Genomic DNA, 12217 nt, shown 5'->3' with positions numbered 1-12217 from the left:
CACACACACACACACACACACACACACACACACACACACACACACACCAACAAATCAACCAACCAACCAACCAACCAACAAAAAACAAAGCATAAAAAAAGCTCATCATGGAAGCTGTAGTATGTCACAGTGTGTCCCACAATATATCCCTCTGCCCATACATCTTCACTTGCAAATTTTTATCATTGGTGAATCATTGGTCTGGTTCAAGGTCTCTGACTTCTGTGACACCATCAGTCTTGGATCCTCAACAGTATTCCTCCCGGTTATTCGGTTGTTGCCGGGTCATAGATATCCTGCAGCTTTGGATCAGCATAACTGGCCCTTTCACTCGTCCCAACCATTCACAGATGATGTAGATTTTGGGTAGGCCAACTCAGAGCCCTGGCTCTGGGCCTGAGCGGTAGCTAAGCTGGTCAACCCACTGTCTCTCCTTTATCTGTACCACCAGGGCAAGCTTTCCAGGACTGCTCCCGCTGGGCCACCCAGTGCTCCCAGCAGCAGAAAGCATGGTCAGCTCCACCGTGCTGCCCAATCAAGGCATAGGATCCACTTTCCCAAGTGCTGCAGTCTAAGAGGGTCCGGGATAGCTTCCCCCGCTATCTCACCAGTGCCCTTCACCCACATCCTCTGGACCAAGGCCGGCCCTACTGTGCCTCACAGGTGAGGTGCGGGGCCCACTCTCAGAGTGCTGCAGCTGGCGAGGCCAGCTTATTGGCTCTCTCATGACCCCAGAGTCAGCTCTCCTGGGGACCTCTGGTAACATGGGGCAAAAGGGTAAAGAGCATCTCCCCCTGCCCAGGTCACCTCATGGCAGAGGAGAGGCATAGCCAGCTCTCTACACTCACATGCTCGGCCGGCTCACCGGGCTCACGCTGCTATGCTGTCCAGGGGAGGTTGTAGGGCTTGCTCTCCCAAGTGCTGCAGCTGGTAAGGGGCAGGGATAGCTCTCCTGTGCTTATGACCCCGTGGGCAGCTTTCCCAATCACTGGCGTCAGCTCTCCCGTTCTTATGCCCTAGAGGCCAGCTCGCCCATGGCCCCGCCACGAGGGCCAGCTCCACCGTGCTGCCTGGGCAAGGCACAGGGCGCACTCTGCTGAGGGCCGCCACCGGTAAGAGATGGAGCCAGCACTGCAGTGTGCCGCAGCGTGGGCAGGGTCAGTCCTGCACAGGCCCTGAACATCCATGTGGTGTCCGGAGGCTGCCCCGACCAGGGACATCCCCATGTTCTCTCGTGGTAATATGAGCCATGGACATGGACACTGACCCCTGCCACTGGTAGCCACAGACCCAGACGTGGCCCTCAGCGGCAGCTTGGGCTGGGATCTCACCATAGCCCCAGGTGGCAGGGATGGCCACTCACAACAAGCTGCTCCTCTCCACCTTCAAGTCTTCAGTTCCATCTCTTTTCATAATGCACAGGCTGCTCCACTTCTCTTTCTCTCCTATCTGTCCACTACACACTCGCACATGGTGGTGGCTCCACGCAGCTGACCTGCCCCTAGGTGACATCCTCTGGCAAGCGGGTGTCTACGGCCTGCCTGTGCTATGTATGGGAGAGGAGGTCTGTGGATGGTGCAGTGGGCCACAGGTCTCTGTCTGCCTTCCTTGCTGCGCTGTCTGGTGGTGGTGGTAGGCGGGGCTCTGTGTGTCTAAGGTCCTTCTGAGCTGTGGGGTGAAGGGCAGGTCTGTGGGTGTCTTTCCCCACCCACACCACATGGCATGGTGGAATGAATACAGGTCTGTTTGTCTTCCTTCTCCATGTGGCACCACCTGGATTTGATTTGATTTGAATTTTATGTGTCGTAGGCATGAAATTGCCTTGGCCACCAAGCCAGGCACCAAGCTTCGATGAACAGAGGACTGCTGTCTGCTCTGCCCCTGCCTGGTAGAAGAGCAACACCATCAACATGTGTCTCTTTACCCATTGCTGGGGGAGGGGAGACTTTTTAAATATAATTTCATTATTTTAATTTAAATGCTGTAAATTGTCTCACTACTCTGCCAAAATGTCAGATAAGAAGAGGATGGACATCAGAAGAGGGAGAAAACAGGGAACAGGACTGGAGCCTACCACAGAGGGCCTCTGAAAGGCTCTACCCTGCAGGGTATCAAAGCAGATGCTGAGACTCATAGTCAAACTTTGGGTAGAGTGCAGGGAATCTTATGAAAGAAGGAGACAGAAAGGCCTGGAGAGGAAAGGAGTGCCACAAGGAGAGCAACAGAACCAAAAAGTCTGGGCACAGGGATCTTTTCTGAGATACTCCAACCAAGGACCATTCATGGAGATAACCTAGAACCCCTGAACAGATGTAGCCCATGGCAGTTCAGTGTCCAAGTGGGTTCCCTAGTAATGGGAACAGGGACTGCCTCTGATATGAACTCAATGGCTGGCTCTTTGATCACCTCAAACAGAGGAAGACAATGCAGCCACTCCTGATGAGACCTGATAGACTAGGATCAGAAGGAAGGGGAGGAGGACCTCTCCTATCAGTGGCCTGGGGGAGAGGCATGGGTGGAGAAGAGGAAGGGAGGGTAGGATTGGGACAGGAAAAAGGAGGAAGCTACAGGTGGGATACAAAGTGAATAAATCATAATTAATAACAAACAAACAAATAAATAAAAGAAGTAATTAAGAGGGGACATGTTCCTTTTGGCTCATGGTCCAAGGGTACAAATTCACCATTTGGAGAAGGCATATTGGCAGAAGCTGGTCATGTTGCCTCCACCATGAGGAAGCAGAAAGGGATGAGGTGAGAAAGCACTTGTGTTTAGCCTTTAGGATCTTCTCTGTGCAGTCCAGGACCCCAGCACATAGACTGTTAGCACTCACATTCAGGGTGGGTCTTTCTACCACCATTAACCTAATCTATACCAATCCCTCACAGACATGGCCATAGACCTGTCTTCTAGATGATTCTAGGTCTTATCAAGTTGATGACCATCACATATACCCAAAGAACTTAAATATAGTGGTGAAGATCCTGCTAGGACCAGTACATCCTGAATCTTTATCAGTAATGTTCCTAATCTATTACAGTACTCAGTATTTTCATGGTGGGGTCTTTTATGAAAGTTTGCTATTTATTAACGTAAATGTAAATAGTTATTAAATAGTTATTAGGAGAGATTATGTAAATCTAGTTTAAGAACTTGTTAAAATCAGAATATTCCCAAACAGCTGAAAAATGTAATTCCATGACATGCATAAGCTCACACAAGACACATACATAAACATTAAAAAATTTAAAACATCATTAAACAGTTACAATGATGACACATGATTCAGTTTGATATGTATTAGTAAGTTTATAAATGTATTATGCTTAATATTATTGTTATTCAAGTTTTTATCCTATATTTTAATATACTTTTTAATGGAAAGACTCAGCTAAACAAAGTGGGAGTGGAGAGAAGAAGAGAAATGAAAGGGAAAATTTGAGAGGTAAGGGCACAGAAGGAGAGGAAAGCTTGAAGAGAGCAAGAGGGGAAAAAAAGAAGTTGATTGAGAAGAGAGAAGACAGACAACAATAGAAACTGAACAGAAAGATAAAGAGAAAAAAACATAGTTGAGCAAATGTCCTTGTTGTATGGTAGAATATCTTTTGGTAGAGTATCCTGGGTATATACCCAAGAGTGATATAGCTGGGTCTTGAGGTAGAACTATTCTCAGTTTTCTGAGAAAGTGCCAGATCGATTTCCAAATGGTTGTGGAAGTTTGTTCCCCTTTCTCCACATCCTTACCAGCATGTGCTGTCACTTGAAGTTTTGATCTTAGACATTCTGAGAGGTATAAATGGAATCTCAGAGTTGTTTTGATTTGCATTTCCCTGATGGCTAAGAACATTGGACAATTCTTTTTTTAAATTTATTTTACTTTTATTAATTACAGTTTATTCACTTTGTATCCCAGTTGTAGCCCACTCCCCCCATTCCCTTCCAATCCCACAATCCCTCCCTCTTCTTCTCCTAGGCCCCTCTCCCAGTCCACTGATAGGGGAGGTCCTCCTCCCTTTCCATCTGACCCTCTTCTATCAGGTCTCATCAGGACTGGCTTCTTTGTCTTCCTCTGTGAACTGGTAAGGCTGTTCCCCCTTCAGGTAGAGGTGATCAAAGAGACAACCCTGAGTTCATGCATTGGACAATTCTTTAAGTGCTTCTCAGGCATTCAAGATTCCATTGTTAAGAATTCTCTGTTTAGCTCTGTACCCTATTTTTTTAATTGACTTATTTGATTTCTTGGTGTTTAACTTCTTGAGCTCTTTATATATTTTAGTTGTTAGCCCTTTGTCAGATGTAGAATTGGTGAAGATTTTTTTTTTTCCAATCTGTGGACTGCTGTTTCACTTTATTGATAGTGCCCTTTGCTTTACAGAAATTTTTCAGTTTCAAAAGGTCCCATTTATTAATTGTTGATCTCAGAGCCTGAGCTGTAGTGTTCTGTTCAGGAAGTTGTCTCCTATGCCAAAGAGTTCAAGGCTCTTCCTCACTTTCTCTTCTAAGATATTTAATAATCTGGTTTTATGTTGAGGTCTTTGATCCACTTAGACTTGAGTTTTGTGCAGGGTGATAAATATGGATCTATTTGCATTTTTCTACACATAGATATCCAGTTATTTGTAATAGTCAGAATCTGGAAACAACCTAGATATCCCTCAACCAAAGAATGGATAAAGAAAGTGTGGTACATTTACACAATGGAATACCACTCAGCTATTAAAAACAAGAAAATTATGAATTTGCAGGCAAATGGATGGATGGAACTAGAAAAGATCATCCTGAGTGAAGTAACACAGACCCAGAAAGATACACATGGTATGTACTCACTTATAAAAAGATGTTAGCCATACAATACAGGATAAAAAATACGATAATTCATAGATCCAAAGAAGATAAATAACAAGAAGGACCAAAGGGAGGGTACTTAAATCTTACTCAGAAGGGGAAATAGTATAGACAGCAGAAGTGTTTAGAAAGAATGAAAACTAGGCAAGAGAAGGAGCACAGAGAAATGAGGGTGGAGACCAGACCTGGGTGAGTGGGGGTGAGAGGACAGAGGGCCGACAGAGAGAAGAGAAACTGTGGATGGGGAGATCTCTGTGGTAAGCTGGAGACCAAAGACAGGGTAGGCTTCTGGGAGAATATGGGGGCGAGTCTAGCTGAGATTTCTAGTAGCAGGCATCACAGAGACTGAAGAGAATGCCCTAGATTAGACAGAACTCCTAGTGGAGGGAGGGGAAAACCAACCTACCCACAAAAAATTTAACCCAAAATTTACCCTGCCTATAAAATGTGCAGGGATAAAGACAGAGCAGAGATTGAGGGAAAATTCAACCAAATGCCTGTTCCAAGCTGAGACCCACCCATAGGAGAGAGACTACGCCTGACACTAATAATGATACTCTGCTATACTCACAGACAGGAGCCTAGCATAACTGTACTCTAAAAGGCTCCACCCAGTAACAGATCAAAACAGATGCAGAGACTTAGAGCCAAATATTGGGCAAAGTGTGGGAAGTCTTGTGAAAAAGTAGGATAGATAGAAGGACCTGGAGGTGATAGGCGCTCTACAAGAAGACCGACAGAGCCAACTAACCTGGGCCAGGGGGCTTGCGGAGACTGAAGCACCAATCAAGGACTATGCATAGACTGGACCTAGGTCCCCTAACACAGATGTAGCAGATGGGCAGCTCAGGGCTCATCTGGGTTCCCTAGTAAGGGGAACCTAGGCTGACTCTGACATGGACTCTGTTGCTTGCTTTTTGATTACTCCTCCTGGCGGGTCTACCTCACCAGGCCTCAGGGGAAGAGTATAAGCTCATTCCTGATGGAACTTAATGAACTGGGTGGTTGGGTGGGGGCTCCCCTTTTCTAAGGAATAGGGAAGGAGGGATGGGGGAAGAGAAAGGGAGATTGGGACCAGGAGGAGAGGAGAAAGGGGGCTACCAGCGAGATGTAAAATGAATAGAGAGATAGAGATAGATACAGACATACAGGGCCACAAAAAAACAGGGATAGTGTGGATCAGGGAGACAGGTAATAAGACAGAGATAGGAATCAGAGAGAGACAAATGGACACTGAAGGAGACAAAACACAGGCAACAAAGAAGAAACAGGTAGAAAAGCAAAGCTGAGTGACAGACAGGCAGAGCAACAGAGGTAGGTAGCTTTATTTCCAGCGATCAGCTGCCCTCCTAAATCTTGGCTTCCATAAACCCACCATGCCTCTACAGTAAGTCTCTCTTTCGAATAGGTGACTGCCACGCAAAGCTAAGTTTTGATCTGGAACTCAAATGCTAAGATAAAACTGAAAATCATAGTCAAGTCTGTGCTAGTTTTATTCCACTGTTACTTTTCTTTCACTCTATTTTTCTTTTGATGTATCTATTTAAACTAGTTGGAATAAACTAATCTAGAATGAATTATGAAGAAAATTGTCATAAAAAACTTATGGGTATATTTGCTTGTTTCTGAATATGTTAACTCTAACTTATTAGCTATGTACTTTTAATTTCTTTATCTGAACAATGAGGACTAGTCTACCTTGAGGATTGGTGAGCAAGGATTACAAAGAGTATATGCAGACAGAACATGTAGACCCTGGAGAGAAGACACTCGGCAAGCAAGCTCTACCACCATTCTGGCAGCCTCTGGGGGCTCTGCTCAGATTTCTTTCAACAAAGAACCTGTTGTCATGCTGCAAAGGGGTGTGTTTAGCACTAACCAAGCTACAGCATCTTAGGACCTGCATCTGCTGTCAAGATGAGGCCATCATCTCAGTCTCCAGCCAAGTCCTGAGCACAACAGCACAATCTAGACTTGGGTGAGGCTTTGCCTCAGAACTCCCCATTGGATCCAGGCAGTAAGGGTCCAATCCCTCCCTTATTTCTTTTTTCAGGTACCATCTGCTCCAATCAGACATTTGAGCTCCTAATTATGTCTCAGAATCTGTTTGCAGGGGTCCCAATGACCCAACTGTCAACCCTCAGTTCACTTTCAGAAGCATTAGCTTGCATGCGATTATAGAATTTAGCTGCACCTCATTTTCTCTGTATTTGCTAAGAAATTGTGTGGCACGTTCCTAAATCTTCATAAGGAGTATATTTTACAGTCTTTCTAAGAATTATGAGTTAATAAAATGCCAGGACTTACCAACATGTGCTCCAGGGGCTGAGGGAGAAGAACATTCCTGACTGCAATGTCAAGAGTGGAACTGTGAGGAGAGAGCAGAGCCTTGCCACCTAGAACACCAGAACTAAACTTTGTTGGAACACGTGGACCTCGATCTTCTGATTCTTTTTCAGGCTGAAATACATTCACAATATGAAATATAATTCACAATGCTAGAAAGCATTCCTACTCCTTCTCAGGTGTTCAATTAACTTCTTCAGGTAATTGAAAAAAAATTAAAGTTGAAGATAAATGATTTTCCAAGGAAAAGCATGTCTTAAGGCGACAGGCATATATCTCTAGCACTGTAAAACAAAAGAACCCAAAGCCTGATATGTGCTTAAAAAGTAACGTGTTCCATATATTTAAATGAAAAATCTGGTAAAAGACAAAATAGGTTGAACTCCTCAGTTCTACCACATTTAAGGCAATAACATGGTGTTTTACAAGGTTGGAAATATGGCTCAGTCAGTGGCAGTAGGGGTCAGAACTTGGGTAAAAAGGAGCTAGAAACCCAAATAATGTTTTTGTAAAAACACAATAAATTATGAGATCTGTTTGCCAATATCTAATCTTATACTATGGAAAATAATAAATATATGTATTATTGTCTTTATTATGTAATAATCTGTATTTAAGAAACCACATCCCCTAAAACAAAAGAAAAATCCTCTTAACATTAGGACATATTAACCATCACAAAGTGTGTTGTTTTGTTATCTAATTCCTATGTTAAATATTACACATGTCAGTGACTCCAGCTATGGACTTGGTTCTTGGTTTCATAATTATTTATATAAAAGTACTTAAAATACAAGCATGTAAAACATAAGTAGGGAGGTGAGATTTAAATTTTACATAAATTAGATTGTGGTGATCTAATTTTGAGGATTTTAAGTTGGGTGGGGAAATGAAGAGGATGGCAGAATAGGGGGAAGGAAGGAGCTAAGGAATGTATAGGCCATGGGAACAAATAAATGAGAGAATATAGTCAAGAGCAAAGCATGCAACAGCCTCAACTGACTTCCTTTCTCTAAAAATTTTAGTCCTTGAAAAACAGATGCCTCTTTCAGTCTTGGCATCATTCTAAACAGTTTCACTAACAAAGCAGTTGGCATACACAACTGTCCTCTCAGTTCCTTGACTTCTGGGTTGCTTTTTCCCTCATGCTACTTCAGTCATGTCACCATCAAAAGCCTAGCCCTCATCTTCAATACAAACTGTATCAGACAGCTTCCTACACCCTCCTAATCTCTAAGTGTCTTCAAGAGATAATGTGTTCTCCTTGTTAAAATCTTTAGTTCACTGATCCTGCTATTGTGTCTTCACCACAGGCCTGCTTTAGTCTTCTTTATATGTAGTCACACTATCCATCAGTATAATTAGTTTCTTCTCCCTCCTCCTTCTATCCCAGATGCCTGACAAACCTTCAGCCTCAGACAAGCCCTCACCTCCCTATCCTCTGTACTGCCAGTGCAACTGAACATTGGTAGAACTGTGTAACCTGGAAAATCACAGACTCAACAAGCAACTATACTACATTCGTCTAGCTTCTTGTGACTATTTCATACGTGCTCTATTTTCCTTAGACCCGACTTCTTCCCTTGACGATTTTCAGCTGAAAATCTTTCACCACATACTCGTGCAACAACAGTAACCATCCGACAGGATGCCACCCAAGACTCAAAAACTTCAGGGCTCAGTACAAAATGTGAGGCTCTTGTTTAAAAATTATTAACAATTTAAAGATAGAGTATTGGATGTGCATCTTTAAGTGCAAATTCAGCCCTTTCAGACTACATCTACAAATGCACCACAATGGAAATAGCCCCTCTGACAAAGGCCAGTACACATGCTTAAATTCTAGACTGATGCCTTCTCATCTTCTCTAGGACTTCTCTCTTCAATATGATAAGGACATTTAAAAATAACATACTGCTTCTTAAACAATTTTACTGAGATACAAATAACATGCCCTAAAGTTCACTTAACTATGAAATTCAGTATATTAAGGGTATTTTTAGGGTCATGCAGTCATCACTAAATCTAATTTTAGAACATTTTGTTCCCAAAGTCTCATATTAGTGACAAATTTCCATTCCCACTACACCAATACTAAGTAACCTTTTCTTTAATTCTGTCTTTATATATTTTCCATGCTGGGTATTTCCTATAAATGGAATCATATAGTGTGTGCTCTTCTGTGACTTGCTTCTTTCAGGTAGCATACTGTGTTCAGAGTTCATCCATGGTTCAGTATGTATCAATGCTTCATTTGTTTTTGACTGCTGGGTAATATGTTATTGTATAGATATGCCACATTCTCTGATGCCACATTTCATGACCCCCAGGGCCAGGTCATCTGCCTGCCATAGGTGGTGAGGGACAAAGGGGTTGGAGGGTATCTCTCCCTTGTCCATGCTACTACACAGAAGATAAGGAACAGGGACAGGTCTCCTTCGCTTGTATCTTCTACTCTCATGCCCCCAAGGACAAATCTCCCATGATTCCCAGGTGAGGGATGGAACCACCCAGACATCACATGTTCCAGGGTAGCAGGCCTTTGGTGGTAACATACCCCTGCTGCTGCAGGGCCACAGACCCAGACATGGTGGCAGCACAGGCCAAGACCCCACCATGGCTCCTCACTGGCTCCTCACAGCAGGCTGTTCCTCACTGCCCTTGAGTCTCCAGTTCTGCCTCTCTTCATTGTGCCCACATCCTTCTGTTTCTCTTTCTCTTCCATTTCTCCTCCACTTACTTTGCTCCTCTTAGTGCTTTTAGACAAACATTTGAAATTCGAGTCAAGTTTAACAAGGTCTCTAGGCCATGGAGGGCTCCAGCTGCCCACTGGGTGAATTTCAATGCTATACTCCCATCTTCCTGTCCATCATTTTTAGTAGTCCTCAAAAGTCATCTGATATATTCAGGTTTTTTGGTGTTGTTTTTTAAGTAAAAAGGCTTTTTGAGATCCTGCCTCTCTATTTGATTGCTACTCTTTTCTTCTTTTCTACTATTTCCCTTTAGGATCCGTTCCCCAACCCCACCCCAGGTCTTGTAGATTATTGCCTTTGCTACTTCTGCTGCTGCTCTTTGGTCTTCAGCTCCTCTTTGTGCTTGATGAACCACTGGCACAACTTGTCTTCCAGTGTGGCTGTGTCACACGCAGCCTCTCAGCAATGACTAAGTGCACCTGTTACTATGCAGCTACAGCAGGATTTGGCACTATCAGTGTTTTAGATTTGGGACATTCTATTGTGTGCTTTATTTGCAATTTTCTATGAGCATGTGATGACAATCAACTTTTAACACACTTCTTGTCATCTGCATACCTTCTTTAAGAGACGTATCTGCTCAGATCATTTGTCCATTATTTCATCTTCATTCTTGACATTTGTAAGTTCTTTGTGTGTTTTTGGATTACCATCATATGCACCTTTTAGAAATGTGAGACTTGTCTTATCTTTCTTAACACTGGCTTGCATTGATCTGATCAGGTATCAATTTTGATGAATTATAGTTACAAATGCTTTCTTTTGTGCATTATGCCTTTGATGCTGTGGTGTTGTATTTAAAAATTCATTGCCGCATCCCAGGTCACCTAGATTTCCTCCCGTTATTTTCTAAAAGCTTTACAGTTTTGCATTTTATACATGTGAGCTAATTCTTGTAAAATGTGTATCATCTGTTTCTTGGCACAGTTTTTTGCACGTGGATATACAATTATCCAATCGTCATCTGTAAAAAGATAATTTTCCTCTGTTTACTTTCTTCGCTTAAGTAAGATCTACTTGCGAAAGATCAATTGAGTGTATTCATGTTGTCTTGGCTCTCTACACTGATGCACTGATTTACTTGTTCATTCTTTTGCAAACCCAAACTATCATGAGTACTAGTGCTTGATTGCTCCTGGATCCTCCTCTTCCCAGATTCTATAGATACTCTTGACCAAGTAGTTTCAAATATTTCTGTGTCTTTGCAAATAACTCTAATATCAAGCATGTTCATACCAACGGCCCTTTCAACATCTCAATCTTCATGTACCCTCGGAACTCTTATATCATTCCTATAACATCAAGTAGCACCATTACATGTGTATGTGTGTTGTGTGCAGGCACATGTCTACCTGTATACACACATGCTGACATCCAGTGTCTTCCTCAATTGTTCCTGAAATTATTTTTGAGACCAAGTTTCTCACTGATCCAGGAGCTCATTGCACTGGATAGTCTGGCTGACCAGCAAGCCTCAGGGATCCTCTCGATTCTGCCTCCCCAGGACTGGAATTACAGGGATATGCCAGTGAACCTAATTTTACATGTGTTCTATGGATTAAAATTTAGATTCCTGTGTTTCCATACCAAGCACTTAATCCAGCCCCTCCAATAACATCTTTATCAACCAGCTGCACAGGACAAAGCTTAGAAGTCTTTCTCAATATTTTCTCTCCATCTTCTATATCAATCTGTTAACTCTATAGGCAAAATTATCTGCAATCCAGGCATATCTCTCAATCTCTCCTATAAAATACCCTAATTAAAGCTAACACAAAATCTCTCACCAAAAATCTTTATAATTTCTTACAGATAGTCGCCCTGTTTGCCTTTTTCCAATTTATTCTCTAATCTATACAATAGAAAGAAAAGCAATTTAAGATCTTGACTTGCCACAAACTACTAAAAAATGATGACAATAAAAGCCTGTTTTTTAATCTATGAAATAGATACCATCAAAGAAGGATGTAAACAAACAAAACAACTATTTATTTGACTGGAGTTATATAAAAAATGATAGAATTAGGGCTGGAGAAATGGCTCAGAGGTTAAGAAAACTGGCTGCTCTTCCAGAGGTCCTGAGTTCAATTCCCAGCACCCACATGGTGGCTCACAGCCATCTGTAATGAGATCTAGTGCCCTCTTCTGGCATGCAGGAATACATGTAGGCAGAACACTGTATACATAATAAATAAGTCTTTTTTTAAATGATAAAATTAATAAAGTCTTGATTAATTTAAAGTCTTCCCCAGAGAACTTCATATTCTAGGTGT

The 12217-nt window shown here is 42.6% G+C and overlaps 1 protein-coding gene and 1 non-coding gene across 2 annotated transcripts in view; both read right to left on the bottom strand.

The window, feature by feature from the left end:
• The window catches only part of Meikin (meiotic kinetochore factor), a 43961-nt gene that overhangs the window by 12012 nt on the left and 19732 nt on the right, over positions 1–12217 (bottom strand). Inside the window, exon 11 of the mRNA XM_055602729.1 lies at positions 7153–7305. Within this exon, the coding sequence (XP_055458704.1) occupies positions 7153–7305 (153 nt within the window). The remainder of the gene's footprint in view (positions 1–7152; positions 7306–12217) is intronic.
• LOC129673199 (small nucleolar RNA SNORA48) lies at positions 1797–1938 on the bottom strand. The gene has a single exon (XR_008719630.1). It is a non-coding gene; the product is annotated as a small nucleolar RNA SNORA48 (small nucleolar RNA).

This window comes from Psammomys obesus, unplaced genomic scaffold (assembly GCF_907164565.1).
Source record: "Psammomys obesus unplaced genomic scaffold, mPsaObe1.curated_primary_1811, whole genome shotgun sequence".
In the NCBI taxonomy this organism is placed as follows: Eukaryota; Metazoa; Chordata; class Mammalia; order Rodentia; family Muridae; genus Psammomys; species Psammomys obesus.
This window is presented reverse-complemented; position numbering and strand designations above follow the sequence as displayed.